The sequence below is a fragment of the Hypanus sabinus genome, chromosome 24, assembly GCF_030144855.1.
Source record: "Hypanus sabinus isolate sHypSab1 chromosome 24, sHypSab1.hap1, whole genome shotgun sequence".
Taxonomy (NCBI): domain Eukaryota; kingdom Metazoa; phylum Chordata; class Chondrichthyes; order Myliobatiformes; family Dasyatidae; genus Hypanus; species Hypanus sabinus.
Window position 1 is genome coordinate 2,518,901 of NC_082729.1, and position 15,741 is coordinate 2,534,641.

Genomic DNA, 15,741 nt, shown 5'->3' on the forward strand with positions numbered 1-15,741 from the left:
TTTAAGAACAGTTTCTTCCCCTCTGCCACCAGATTTCTGAACAGTCCATGAACTGGATCCTGAATAATCGTCACTTGCAGACCCCAGTCAAGTCAAGTCAAGTTAATTCACTTTTTATTGTCATTTCGACCATAACTGCTGGTACAGTACACAGTAAAAACAAAACAATTTTTTTCAGGACTGTGGTGCTACATGAAACAATACAAAAGCTAGACTGAACTACGTAAAACAACACTAGACTACAGACCTACCCAGGACTGCATAAAGTGCACAAAACAGTGCAGGCATTACAATAAATAATAAATAGGACAATAGGCACAATAGAGGGTAGTAAGTTGCTGTCAGTCCAGACTCTGGGTATTGAGGAGTCTGATGGCTTGGGGGAAGAAACTACTGTATTACATAGTCTGGTCATGAGAGCCCGAATGCTTCGGAGCCTTTTCCCAGATGGCAGGAGGGAGAAGAGTTTGCATGAGGCGTGCGTGGGGTCCTTCATAATGCTGTTTCCTTTGTGGATGCAGTGTGTAGTGTAAATGTCCATGATGGCAGGAAGAGAGATCCCGATGATCTTCTCAGCTTCTCAGTCAGTTCGGATTGGCAATAACATCTCCTCACAATCCCCATCAGCACAGGTCCACCACACTGCAGTATGAAAATCTAGTTGAGAGGTGCCACAACAATCTCTCACTCAATGTCAGCAGGACCAAGGAGTTTCAGAACTCCATCACCTGTTTGTTTCAGTAATCCACAGGGAAGTCTCGGGGAGACCTCCAGGCCCCGATCCTGGTGGAAGATGTCAATCACTGCCACCGGGTGTAGTTAAGGTGAACATTGCAAAACAGAAAGACAAAGATGACATTCTTCATTAATTGTAAACTTCACAATATGATAAAAGGCGCTACTAAAATGCAAGTTTATTTTTTTGTTTCAAATTACTCACCGCTGATTCTGCAGACTTCCCGGAGAACGTTGTCAAGCACTGAAATAAATTATTGGCAGAGCTAAAGCAATGATAAACACAAAGTACACTGCAGATGCTGTGGTCAAATCAAGACGTAGAAACAAGCTGGATGAACTCAGCAGGTCGGGCAGCATCCATTGAAATGAGCAGTCAACGGATGCTGCCTGACCTGCTGAGTTCATCCAGCTTGTTTGTATGTCTTAAAGCAATGATGTTGTCGGCACACACGTAAGAATTCAGAAAACTAATCTTATTTATTTGTTTATTTAGAGACACAGCACAGTGACAGGCCATTCTGGCTTAACAAGTCTGTGCTGTCTAACTGCACCCATGTGACCTATTAACCTACTAACCCGAATGTCTTTGGAATGTGGGAGGAAACTGGAGCAGGTGGAGAAACCCCACTCTGTCGCACTCAGAATGTACATACTCCGTGTGGCATTTTAGCTTACCACACCCAGTGACCACTTTATTAAGAGCCCCCTGGCTTTTCTGGCTGTCTGCTGGAGACTAGTGGTGTTCCACAAAGCTCTGTGTTGGGGCTGATTTTTTTTACGTCAATGATTTGGATGATGGAATTAATGGCTTTGTTGCAAAGTTTGCAGACAATATGAAGATAGATTGAAGGGCAGGTAGTTTTGAGGAAGCAGAAAAGCTACAGAAAGAGTTAGACAGATTGGGAGAATGGGCAAAGAAATGGCAGATGGAAGACAGTGTTGGGAAGTGTAGGATCATGCACTTTGGTAGAAGAAATGAAAGGGTTGACTATTTTCTAAATGGAGAAAAGATACAAAAACTGAGGTGCAAGGGGACTTGGGAATCCTTGTGCAGGATTCCCTAAATATTAGTTTGCAGGTTGAGTCTATGGTGAGGAAGGCAAATGCAATGCTAGCATTCATTTCAAGAGGGCTCGAATATAAAAGCAAGGGTGTAATTTTGAGGCTTTATAAAGCACTGGTGAGGCTTCACTTGGAGTATTGGGAGCAGTTTTGCGTTCCTTTATCACAGAAAGGATGTGCTGACATTGGAGAGGGTTCAAAGGAGATTCAAGAAAACTATTCTAGGTTTGAATGGATTGTCATATGAGGAGCGTTTGATGGCTGTAGACCTGTATTCACTAGAATTCAGAAGAATGAGAAACCTACTGAATGGTGAAAGGCCTTGACAGAATGGATGTGGAGAGGATGTTTCCTGAGGTGGGAGAATCTAAGACCAGAGGACACGGTGTCAGAATAGAGGAGTGTCCTTTTAGAATGGAGATGAGAAGGGATTTCTTTAGCCAGAGAGTGGTGACTCTGTGGAATGCTTTGCCGCAAGCAGCTATGGAGGCCAAATCTTCATGTATATTTAAGGCAGAGGTTGATAGATTTTTGATTAGTCAAGGCATGAAGGAATACATGGAGAAGGCAGGAGATTGGGGCTGAGAGGAAAATTGGATTAGCCATGATAAAATGGTGCAGCAGACTCGATGGGCCAAATGGCCTAATCCTGCTCCTATATCTTATAGTCTTAACAGTCTCCTGTCCCAATGGAGTGACGTAGTGACTCAAATAGATGAAGGAAGTCCTAGAAATTTTCTCAATTAGTTTTTGTTCTTTAAGAGATGTCCCAAATGAAAGTGTCTGGCCTGACTAACCATCGGCCCAATTAAACTGTACATAAAAGCTGCACCGCCTCAGCATTAAAAGAACCACAACCTCGGTCTTTATTACCCTTCCTGCAATGAGATATACGTCTCCAAACACATCAGGGCTTTAATTAGAAACGTACCTTGATTACGCATCTCCAAAATGCTTGAATCCTCTCCCCTGTCATCGGCTACAGTCACTTTGTAAACTCCTTCGTTATTTTGCGTGATCTGGAAAAGAAAGAGCTTTATAAACTGAGAAAGGAAATGCAATGTGGACATCGGAGGGGATTTTCCTCCTCGTGCTCTCTTCATCCGAGGGAGGTTGTACCCCTAATCGAGGGTGTCCAGCCCTGGGGTGGGCGGCACTTTAGTGTAATAGTTGGTGCATGGGTTTGCAGCACCAACAATCATGGTTCAATTCTTGCCACTGTCTTTATGAAGTTTGTACATCCTCCTTGTGGGTCCATCTGTTTCCTCCAGCTTTCAGTGGCTGGTAATGGATTGTAGAAAATCCCATCTTCCAGCTACAATGGATGCTTTCCAGGTCTCATACTGCTCAAACCAATCCTCTGATGATGCCATAGGATCGGTCCTGCACTCAGTCTTGTCCCACCTGGAAACTGATGCATCATACGCCAGGATGGTCTTCATCGATTTTAGCTGTTAAACATGATTAGTCCCCAGAGGCTGGCAGGTAAACTGTCCTCGTTGGGACTCAACACCCCTCCCTATACCTGGATCTTGGACTTCTTGATGGAAAGAAGCTGGTTAGCCTGAGTTGGCAGCAACATGTCAAGTTCCATAATGCTGAGCGCTGGTGCCCCCCCAGGGATGTGTGCTCGGCCCACTGCTTCTCACGCTGCTGACTCATGACTGCACTGTCAGATCCAGCTGAAACTGTATCATCAAGTTCACTGATGATACAACAGTGGCTGGTCTCGTCGGCAATAAGGAGAAGGCGGAGAGGCTTGTCAAATTGTGAGAGAACAATAGGTGGACAAGACTAAAGAGATGATTGTGGACTTTGGGAAGGCACAGGTTGATCACCCTCCACTGCACAACAATTGCTCTGCTGCGGAGAAGTGAAGAGTAAAAGTTCCTTGGTGTGCACATAATGGATGATCTAACCCTTGACTCTTCTTGACCCTAATCAAGAAGGCACAGCAGCGTCTACACGATCTGAGGAGAATGCATCATGTAAGGCTCCCCACTCCCATTTTAACAACTTTCTACAGGAGCGCCGTCAAGAATGTCCTTTCTGGCTCCCTCATTGTGTGGAACGGGAGCTGCAAAGTATCGGAACGCAAGACCCTATGGAGGGCAGTAAATCATCAGGGTCTCCCTCCCCCCCCCCCCCCATTTGTGACATTTACCGGAAATGTTGCAGAAAAAGGGTCCAAAGCTTTGTTGGGGATCCCTGCCACCCATCCCACAATCTTGTTCACCCACCACCATCAGGGAGGGGGTACAGGAGCACCAGGACTAGGACTGTCTGTCTGGGTAACAGCTTCTTCCCTCAGGTCCTGTCGCCTCTGAGATCTTGCCACCAGGAGAGCAAACTGTTTACAGTTTACCCCTGCGGTGCCCTTTATACATCTTGAATTATATTTTATTCACTTCTTCATGGCGATTTACGTGTGGTGTGTGATAGAAGTTTTGTGGGTGCATCCTGGTCCTGAGGAACATTGTTTCATTTGTTTCTACTCAGAACTGTGCAAAAGTCTTAGGCACATAAATGTAACCAGGGTGTCCATGACTTTTGCACACTGCTGTAGTAATTTTATGTACTGCACTGTACTATTGCCACACAAAAAAAAACAAATTTCATGCTGCGTGTGAGTGATGATAAACCTGATTCTGATATGGGTCTCTATTGCGGACTGAGAGTGGGAAGGGGGCAGGGAGAGGGGAATCATGGTTGGGAAAAGGGGAAGGGAGAGGGAAACACCAGAGAGACATTCTGTAATGATTTATAAACCAATTGTTCAGAATCAAATGACCTTGCCTGGTGTCTCAGGGCTGGGTGTGTCTGCATCCGCACCATCCACCCTCCCCCTGACACTCCTTCTCTGCCACCTGCCCCACACCCCTCTCATGCACTCCACCCTCACCATTCCCAACATCCTTCGCTCCTGCTAGATTTACAAACTCCCGTTCTGCTCCACGTTGACAAGTGCAGTACCGTGCAAAAGTCTTTGGCACCCTGGCTATAAACACGTCTCGAAAACTTCCGCACAGTTCTGCGTATGTACAATAAACTTGAACTTGAAGTTAGAGAAATCGACGTTCCTGCTGTCAGTATGTGTACTGTAAATTGAACCAAGTCTAGACACTTCAGGGCAGTGAGTATGGTATACGTTGCTGTAGTGTGTAGACCACAAGCAGAACCAAGGTCTAGAACGCAAGGTTATCTTTTCATTACCTGTGAAATCGAGAGGGAGCTGAGGCCCGTCTTGGGATCGTAAGTGGAACCTGTAAGCAGCTTTCCATCTTTACTCCACTGAATGCCGGTCTGGGTCTTTGTGTTCGTCACCTGTTTAACGTCCAAATCAAACAGAAAGTTTCTCTGAACATCATACCAATCCCTGTTTGATTGTGGTATTTCACCTTCAAGCAATTAACTTTTGCAAAGCTGGTTACTACCTTGCAGGTGAAGAGGATGCCGCAGTCTTCTGTCACCTTCCATTCTAAGAATTTTTCAAAGTAAGGCCCTGGAATTTTGGATGAATACTTTTTAAAATTTAAAAGCAATAAAAACAGAACGATGAGACAATTGAAGTGTTGACGATTTTCTGCAGCTGGAGAAAGAGGTGAGGGCAAGCAGCAGGGGAATGGGAGTGGTGTTGAGAGGCAGGGATTCGGCAAAGGGGTGGGAGCTGGGGTGGTGTGAGAGGTGGGATATGGTCGATGGGACCAAGCAGATCATGGAAGATTACATCACAGAAGCAGACGCTTCTGCCCATCTAGTCCATGCTGAACCAATATTCTGCCTGGTCTTATCAGCTCACACCTAGACCATAGCCCACCATACCTGTCCCATCCACCTACTTAATCAAACAAGTCCCAAGTGTTGAAATGGAACCCACAGCCCTCATTTGTGCTGACATCTCGTCCCACTCTCTCACCTCCCTCTGAGTGAAGTAACTCCCCCCCAGGCAACAGTTCAATAGAACTACCTCACTGGCCGAAGCACGCTTTGGGATATTTCAGAATATGTTTGTGTACATATCAGGGACAAAGTGCTTGCACCCCCTTTTTCAGAATGATACGGTATATTCTATTTGGATAAGCATCTCTGAAGGTCAGGATTAAAGTCCTGAGTTCTAGGGAAAGGTTGAATAGTTCAAGATTTTATCCCCTGCAGTGTAGGCGGTTGAGAGGAGATTTGATAGAGGTATACAAAATTTTGAGGGGTAGAGATTGGGTAAATGCAAGCAGGCTTTTTTCCACTGAGGTTGGAAGATACCATAACTACAGAGGTCATAGGTTAAGGATGAAAGGTGAAACATGTAAGGGAATCCTGATGAGGAACTTCTTCACTCGGAGGGTGACGAGTGTGTGGAATGAGCTGCCAGTGGAAGTGGGGGAAGAGGGCTTGATTTCAACATTTAAGAGAAGTCTGGACAAGTACCTGGATGGGAGGGGTATAGAGGGCTATGGTCCTGATGTGGGTTGATGGGAGTAGGTAGAATAATAGTTCAGCACAGTCTAGATGGGCTGAAGGGACTGTTTCTGTGCTGTACTGTTCCATGACTCTATGACTCTACAGAGGTCTGTCAGACTCTATCATGACCACAAGGGAAAGTAAAACTTCACCAATTAAATTAATCCAGAATTTTAAAACATTCAGTAATGAAGGCCATGAAAATAATCATCAAACAAACTGCAGGCGCAAGTAATCTAAACATCTTTCTCTCCTCATCCTCTCTCCCCATCTCTCTCTCCTCATCCTCTCTCCCCATCTCTCTTTCCCCATCCTCTCTCCCCATCCTCTCTCCCCATCTCTCTCTCCCATCCTCTCTCCCCATCCCTCTCTCCCCTCTCTCTGTAGGATGGGCGATACGCTTGTCTCTGACAGCTTTCCTGACCCTCCCGACCGTCTGCAGATTTTCGAGCTTCTTTCTGAGCTCTGACTTGAAACATTACCTGTGTTCCTCTTCCTACAGATGCTGTGCTGACCTGCTGGTTTCCACATCATAAACCCCATGGGGTCCAATCCTGTCTGTAGGAAGGGAACCAGTTGATGTCTCTTCATGGGAGCCCAGACCCACAATGAGTGTTGGAAGCCCAACTGGCTTTTGGCTGGTATGAAATGGTGACTGTGTGGGACACCCATGCCAGGGTTGGTGGTAGACGCAGATCCACTTGGGGTATTTAAGAGAGCCCTTAGATAGGCACACACAGTACTGTGCAAAAGGCTATATATAGCTAGGGTGCCTAAGACAGTACTGTAGTAATTTTATGTATTGCTCTGTATTACAGTCACAAAAAAAAAACAAATTTCATGACATGTGTGAGTGATGACAAACCTGATTCTGATATGTGTCTCTTTTGTGGGCTGAGAGTGGGAAGGGGGCAGGGAGAGGGGAAATCAAGACGTACAAAAAAACTGGATGAACTCAGCAGGTCGGGCAGCATCCATTGAAAGAAGCAGTCAATGTTTCGGGTCGAGACCCTTCGTCAGGACAAAAGAAGGACGGGGCAGGGGCCCTATAAAGAAGGTGGGGGGAGGGTGGAAAACCAATCAGAGGAAAGATCAAGGGGTGGGGGAGGGGAAGCAGGGAGGGGATAGGCAGGAGAGGTGAAGAAGGAATCTAAGGGGAAAGGACTATGGGTAGTAGAAGAAGGCAGAGCCATGAGAGGTGATAGGCAGCTAGAAGAGGAGACAGAGTGAAGGTGGGATGGGGGAAGAGAGAGGGAGGGAATTACCGGAAGTTGGAGAATTCGATGTTCATACCAAGGGGCTGGAGACTACCCAGACGGTAAATGAGATGTTGTTCCTCCAACCGAAGTTTGGCCTCATCATGTCAGTAGAGGAGGCCATGTATGGACATATCCGAATGGGAATGTGAAGCAGAGTTGAAGTGGGTGGCAACCGGGAGATCGTGTCTGTTGTGGCGGACGGAGCGTAGATGCTCGATGAAGCGGTCCCCCAATCTGCGTCGGGTCTCGCCGATGTAGTGGAGGCCGCACCAGGAGCACCGGATGCCATAGATCACCCCAACAGACTCATAAGTGAAGCATTGCCTCACCTGAAAGGACTGTTTGGGGCCCTGAATGGTGGTAAGAGATGAGGTGTAGCACTTGGGAATCATGGCTGGGAGAAGGGCAAGAGAGAAAGCAGGGAGTAGGAAGCACCAGAGAGACATTCTGTAATGATCAATAAACCAATTGTTTGGAATCAATTGACCTTGCCCGGTGTCTCAGGGCTGGGGATGTATCTGCACCCTCTCCACCACAACCTCACCCCTGGCACTCCTTCTCTGTCACCTATCCCACACCCTTCCCATGCTACTCCATTTTTGCTATTCCCAACATCCTTGGCTCCCGCCAGATTTACAAACTCGCTCCACATTGACAAATAGAGTACTATGCTCATGTCTTAAGTGCCCTAGCTCTATACATGTGCCTAAGACTTTTGCACAGCACTATCAATGAGAGACAAATGGAGGGTTACGTAGGAGGGAAGAGTTAAATTGATCTTAGGGTAGGTTAAAAGATCAGAATAACATCATGGGCTGAAGGGCCTGCACTGTGCTGGACTGTTCTATGCTCCCTTCGCCTCCACCCACTGCCCCAAACAAACTCTCTGGGGACTAAGAATAAATTCCAACTATACCAACAGTGCTTCCCGACGCCACTTTCCAGACCCGTTACAGATGTTGGCAGAGAAAAGCTGGGTGGAATTCATTGCCATTTCTCAGATCTCCTTGGTGGGAGATCTGAGAGAAGCTGATGTAAAAGGTCTTTTTTCCTAAAGTAAATACCTAGAATTTGTAAAAAAATTAGCTTCTGAGGCCAAAGAGCAATTTTGTAAGTCTCTGTTTGTTATTTCTACTGCTTCATTGCCAAGCTAGGCTCGGACTAGAACCATCTGATGAGCAATATCCTTCCTTCAGGCACTTGTCTTGGTTAAAGTAGATACAAAATTATTATTCAGCACCTCCCACTACGTGAGCTGTAACAAACCGCTGCAAATCCGTGACCACACGTCCGCTGACCTTGCCAGGTTCTTCACCCTCAGTGTGACCACATACAGATAAAATTGGCGGCCGTTGTGGACCTTGTTACCTTGCTTTCTCTTCCACTCGTATCTTTGGAAATCACAATGAGATAGGATCTCTCGGAACCCTGAAAGGAAATTGAACAAGACACCCTGATGAATTTTAAAAGAAGAACTCATGGTATCTGGGTGTTTCAGGAGCAGTTAACGTGGCACTATTACATCGGAGTTTGGAGTTCAATCCTCGTGTTCTCTGTGAGAACTCCTGTACGCTCCTTCCCACATGTGTGTGGGCTTCCTCCGAGTGCTTGGGCTTTCTCCCATGGTCCAAAGACGTACCGGTTAGTAGGTTAATGGGTCATTGTAAATTGTCCTGTGATCAGGTGAGGGTTAAATGGGGATAGCTGGGGGGCAAGGCTCACTGGGCCTGAAGAGCTTATTCCCCGCTGTAACACCATAAATAAAAATTAAAATAAAAATCTTACTTGGATTCAATTGGTTGAGAAGCTGATAATACTCCCTAACACCGGGACCTGAGTATCTGATATACAGGGAAAGATTGAATAGGTTAGGATTTTATTCCCTGGAGTTTCGAGAATGAGGGGAGATTTGATGGAGGGATACAAAATTTCGAGGGGTATAGTAAATTAAATGCAAGCAGGTTGGGTTAGAACTGGAGGTCATGGGCTAAGGTTGAAAGGTGAGATGTTTAAGAGGATGGTGAGAGTGTGGAACGAGATGCAAGCGGAAGTGACAGATGTGGGTTTGATTACAACATTTAGGAGAAGTTTGTGGATAAGAGGGGTATGGAGGGCTGTGGCCCAGGTGCAGGTCAATAGGACGAGGCAGAATGATAGTTCAACATGGGCTAGATGGGCTGAAGGACCTGGTTCTGCGTTATGGTGTTCTGTGACCCTGTGATGTCTATCCGTGTATGACACGTACACGAATGAGGCAGAAATATTCACTTGTTGAGCAGCAGAGGATGAGGTCTGGAAGTTTGTGACCAGTGGTGTTCCGCAGGAATTGGTGGCGAGAGCATATGGCCTGAATGAAATGTAGACGGGCTGGTTAGTAAGTCTGCAGACAACACAAAAACTGGTGCTGCTGTGCACAGTGAAGAAGGTCGTCCAATGATACGACAAGATCATTAGACATTGGAGCAGAATTAGGCCACTCGGCCCATCATGTCTGTTCCTCCATTCTATCATGGCTGTTTTATAGTGTGGGATACAGATCTGTTGTAGATAATCCGGACAACGAAATTTGGATAAGTACGTTGATTGGGGGGTGTTATATTTGGTGTCTTCAAAGCTAATTCAAAGGGAAACAAGAGAGTTGGGAGATAAGTTGTGCACTTCATTTTCCTCATTACCAATGTTATATTTTCTAACTTAAAAACATTGAACTAATTCAGAGGAAGACACAGGAATCCAGGAATGCAGGTCTAACTTTTTGTTTAAGCGAGGCACACACATACCAGTGTCCTGATATATATAATTCATGTACTTCTACATATAATTATGAATTTTATGAATTATTTAAATGAAGAAGAATGTTTATCAACCAGTGTGTGTGTGCATGTATATATATGTGTGTGTATGTGTTTATATATATCGATCAGGGTCACGTGAAACCATGGGAGCAGGTGGTGGATGGTCGAATGAGCAGCCGGTGCACATCACAAATCCTGGTTATGTGACCACTGACACCAGGCAGACAATCTCTGATGAGTATTGGTAATGGCTGGGGTCACCCATCTTGTACAGACACTGTCCAGAAGAAGGCAATGGCAAACCACTTCTGTAGAAAAATTTGCCAAGGACAGTCATGGTCATAGACCGTGATCGCCCACATCAGTTGACATGGCACGTAACAAATGAATGAATGTACCAGAACAGAAGATATAGAAGCTGAATTAGGCCATTCACCCATTGTATCTGCTCAGCCATTCCATCATGGCTGATTTATTATCCCTCTTAACCCCATTCTCCTGCCTTCTCCCCATAACCCAGAAGAAGATATCATGGCTGGAAGGACCTGTTTCTGTGTTAGTCTGTTTTATGTTCCTTAAGCCCAGCACGAAGGGGTGGGGAATGGGGCTGACAATGAATTGAGCATATGGGACCCAAGGGGAGGAAAGATTATTTCTCTGAGCTAGGGTCACAGCACTGAGTTTTGGTGAATGTGAAGGGACTGTTACAGGTAACTGGATGCATGCAATACACGAGTGTTAAAACTTACTGTCTTCAATCAGCACCAGAGTGAACTGGCCTGTAGCTTTCCCATCCCGGAGCTGGGCTGTATAAGAGCCTTGGTCTTTTTCAGTGAAGTTTTGAATGATCATTTCTATAAGGCCGCTGGCTTTATCGAAATTGATTTTGTGAGTCTGTGTGGAAAAGAACTAATTTTACAGGGTGGTATTTTAGCATAGAGGTTAGTGTAACACCATCACAGTGCTGGTGATCAAGGTTTAATTCCTGCCGCTGTCTGTAAGGAGTTTGCACATTCTCTCTGTATGACTGCGTGGGTTTCTTCTGGGTGTTCTGATTTCCTCCCACCTTCCAAAAGACATCTGGGTTAGCATCAGTGAGTTGTGGGCATGCTATTTTAGTGCCAGAAGCACAGCAACACTTTTCAGAATTCAGAATCATGTTAATATCATCAGCGGATCTTGTGGTTTGTTGTCTTTGTGGCAGCAGTTCATTGTAATACACAGTAACAGAGGAAAGCATGAATTGCAGTAAGTATTAAATACCTAAATAAGTAGTGCAAAAATAAAAAAGCAGTGAGCTAGTTCAAGTTCAAGTTTAGTTGTCATTCAATCCTGCACTTAAAGGCAGCCAAATGAAATGGCATTCCTCCAGGGCCAAGGTGCGATACGTAGTTCCAACAGCGCACAGCACAGACAGCATATATAGTTACAATAGCAGAAACAAATACAGTCACAAAACGACATAGCTCTGGCCCATGACATACATAGCCTGTAGACTGATGGTGCGTGGATGTCCCTGTTTATTTATACAATGCGGAGTAGGCCTCTCTGGCCTTTTGAGCCCCACCACCCAGTAAACCCCCCAATTTAACCCTAGCCTGATCACAGGCCAATTTACACCGACCAATTAACCTACTAATCCGTACGTCTTTGGACTGTGGGTGGAAACCGGAGAAAGACTAATAAAGCCAATCTTTAATTTGATTTATTTTTATTTAGCAATAGAGTACAGAGTTGGTCCTTTTGGTTCTTCGAGCCAAGCCGCACAGCAACCCCTGACAAACCTGATTAACCCTAACCTAATCACAGGACAGTTTACACTGTCCAATTAACCTACCCGGTGCATATTTGGACTGTGGGAGGAAACTGGAGCAGTCGGGGAAAATCCCCGTATGCCCTGCGGAGGACGTACAGACTCCTTACAGATTGAACTCTGAATGCCCTAAGCTGTATGCCCTTAATGGGCTGTCAGGTAGAAGATGAGACAAACCCATGTTCAGTCAGGGAATGGAGTGATTTGGACCATGTGCAGGCTGACTGTGGTGGTTAGATTGGACCAATCTAATAGCCTTTGTCAGGACATCCGGATGAAGAGTCTCAGCCTGAAGCACTGACTGTTTATTCATTTCCACAGATGCTGCCTGACCTGCTGAGTTCCTCCAGCATTTTGCTTGTGTTGCTTATATTTACTGTGTTGTGAACCTTGGTCCTGAGGAATATTGTTTTAGAACATAGAATAGTACAACACAGTACAGGCCCTTCAGCCCACAATGTTGTGCCAACCTTTAAACTCTGCCTCCCATATATCCCCTCACCTTAAATTCCTCTCTATACCTGTCTAATAGTCTCTAAAATTTCACTAATGTATTTGCCTCCACCACTGACTCAGGCAGTGCATTCCATGCACCAACCCTCTCTGAGTGAAAAACATTCCTCTAATATCCCCCTTGAACTTCATGTCCTCTTGTATTCAGCAGTGGTGCCCTGGGAAAGTGGCGCTGGCCGTGCACTCTGTCTATTCCTCTTAATATCTTGTTTTATTTAGTGGTGTACGTGTGCATGGCTGAATGACAATAAAATGAACTTTGAACTTAAACTCTTGTAACTGGTGAAAAGTTTTGAGCATTTCACCCTCTCTTTCTTTCCCTCTACCTTTCATTCCTCTGATTGTGCCCAAATTCACCTGGTTAAGTTTAACTGTGCTCGCCTGTCTGTGTGCAGTTACTTTCACAACTCATCCAAGTGATTGCTGAAGGAAGAATCTCCTTGTTTCCCTGCTCCATTCAGGTCCTGAACCACCTCCACCTCTTACTGCCTACCGAAATACTTAACACCTTCAATGTGCAGGAAGATTAACTGACGGAGGGTATCATTCTCCCCAGAACTGCAGATCTGACAGTGATGGCAGCAGCAGCTCTCAGAGTTCACTGTAGATGAACAAAGTAGACAAAGGCTTATTTAGCTAGATGCTAAATAAGCTAAAGGCTTATTTAGTGTTTCAGTGTTTATTTTAAAATAATAGTTAATGTGCCCATTCACAATCCGCATCTGATCCTTGAATCTGCCTCTACATTAAACCCCACCATAGAAACATCCTCTCAACTCTATGGAGGCCTGTGATCTACTATGTTCTCATCTTTTGATACATTTCTGCATGAATGAACACAGTTGTGTCTCGCACCAACCTCTTGATCAACGGCTTGTAGTCTGTCCTATTCACAACTTCCCCTCAAACTCTCAGGCCAGTTCTGTTTGTAATCAGTTCTGTTTTTTTTTGTGCTGATCTCTTCCCCATCGCTCCTGTAGCTGCCAGCACACCTGTTAAACACATTACCACCTACCGTGGTATCTGGAGATTCCTTGTATACCACAATCTAATGAGTGAGTGTTGGGTATCTCCCCCATCCACAGCTGAGGACAGTCCCTTACTCACTATCTGCACTGAACCATACTAGCTAGTAACACCTGCTGAGAAACAACCCTGGTTAATTTTCCCTTGCTGCCTATCGGTAGGTTGTCCTGCCACCTGTTCAAAGTGCAAAGTTTATCAAAGTACATATACTATATACAACCCTGAGATTCAGCCACAGAGCAAAGGAACAATAGAATCCATTAAAACAAATGCAAACTGTCAACAGCAGCGAGACAGGCACAAATCGTGCAAACAATAAAAGTAAGCAGACAGCAAAGTTCACAAAGCCGATTGCACAGAAGCCTGTCATTTGCTGGCCACGGCCTCCGTTGGGTGCAGAGATGAATAAGCCTCGCAGAGTGGCAAGCTGAAGTTCAGTACAGAGACGATATGTGCGTTTGATTACACCACCCCCTCCCCAACCTCGATAAACTGGACTGGAGGGATTAGTTACTTGCAGAAACTGTCTCGTGGTCTGAAGGTAACCCATCGGTGGTCTCGAGCTCACCTCCCTGTGAGGAGGATAGAGACTAAAATTCTCACCGCTCTTAAAGGGATCTGAGATGAACAGTTACAGACTAAATGGAGGGACAAGACCAATAACTTCATATCAGCCATCAATAGATCAGTCACTTTATTCTATATCATGAATTTCTAAATCAAAAGCTCTACGATGCTAATTCAGTGAAATTAAATACAGTATGTCATCAAAGACTCCTGCACGTTCCTACAGATGTACTGTGGAAGCATTCTAAGTGGTTGCATCACCATCTAGTATGGAGGGGCCACTGCACAGGATTGGGAAAAGAGGGGTGGAAAGGGTTTGAAAACTCAACCAGCTCCACCATGGGGACGAGCCTCCCATCACCAAGGACATCTTCAAACGGCAATACTTCAGAAAGGCAGTTTCTGTTATGAAGAACTCCCATCACCTAGGACATGCCTTCTTCTCATTACTACCATCAGGGAGGAGGGACAGGAGCCTGAAGACCCCTCTTCTCATTACTACCATCAGGGAGGAGGGACAGGAGACTGAAGACCCCTCTTCTCATTACTACCATCAGGGAGGAGGTACAGGAGCCTGAAGACCCCTCTTCTCATTACTACCATCAGGGAGGGGGTACAGGAGCCTGAAGACCCCTCTTCTCATTACTACCATCGACGAGGAGGTACAGGAGCCTGAAGACCCCTCTTCTCATTACTACCATCAGGGAGGGGGTACAGGAGCCTGAAGACCCCTCTTTTCATTACTACCATCAGGGAGGGGGTACAGGAGCCTGAAGACCCCTCTTCTCATTACTACCATCAGGGAGGGGGTACAGGAGCCTGAAGACCCCTCTTCTCATTACTACCATCGACGAGGAGGTACAGGAGCCTGAAGACCCCTCTTTTCATTACTACCATCGATGAGGAGGTACAGGAGCCTGAAGACCCCTCTTCTCATTACTACCATCAGGGAGGGGGTACAGGAGCCTGAAGACCCCTCTTCTCATTACTACCATCAGGAAGGAAGTACAGGAGCCTGAAGACCCCTCTTCTCATTACTACCATCAGGGAGAGGGTACAGGAGCCTGAAGACCTCTTCTCTCATTACTACCATCAGGGAGGGGGTACAGGAGCCTGAAGACCCCTCTTCTCATTATACCATCGACGAGGAGGTACAGGAGCCTGAAGACCCCTCTTCTCATTACTACCATCAGGGAGGGGGTACAGGAGCCTGAAGACCCCTCTTCTCATTACTACCATCAGAGAGGAGGGACAGGAGCCTGAAGACACACACTCAAAACAGTTTAGGAACAGCTTCTTCCCCTCTGCCATCAGATTTCTGAGTGGGCAATGAACCCATGAACACAACCTCACTAATTTTGCTCTTTGGTTTGCACTATCTATTTTATTACATAGGGTTATATTGACAGCAGCCCACACTCCGGTAAATGCTTTGACAGGCAGGCTAAACCAAGTGAGGGTAGCCCATGGTTTTGTACTCCAGTGAGATAGGGACATGCCTGTCCTAGCATAT

The 15,741-nt window shown here is 45.7% G+C and overlaps 1 protein-coding gene across 1 annotated transcript in view; it reads right to left on the reverse strand.

Moving 5' to 3' along the window:
• myom3 (myomesin 3) overlaps nt 1-15,741 on the reverse strand; it is a 121,695-nt gene that overhangs the window by 14,973 nt on the left and 90,981 nt on the right. Inside the window, exons 25-30 of the mRNA XM_059949160.1 lie at nt 11,059-11,203; nt 8,883-8,942; nt 5,235-5,302; nt 5,014-5,124; nt 2,732-2,819; nt 941-979 (exon numbers count right to left, since the gene is read on the reverse strand). Coding sequence (XP_059805143.1) covers nt 941-979; nt 2,732-2,819; nt 5,014-5,124; nt 5,235-5,302; nt 8,883-8,942; nt 11,059-11,203 — 511 coding nt within the window. The remainder of the gene's footprint in view (nt 1-940; nt 980-2,731; nt 2,820-5,013; nt 5,125-5,234; nt 5,303-8,882; nt 8,943-11,058; nt 11,204-15,741) is intronic.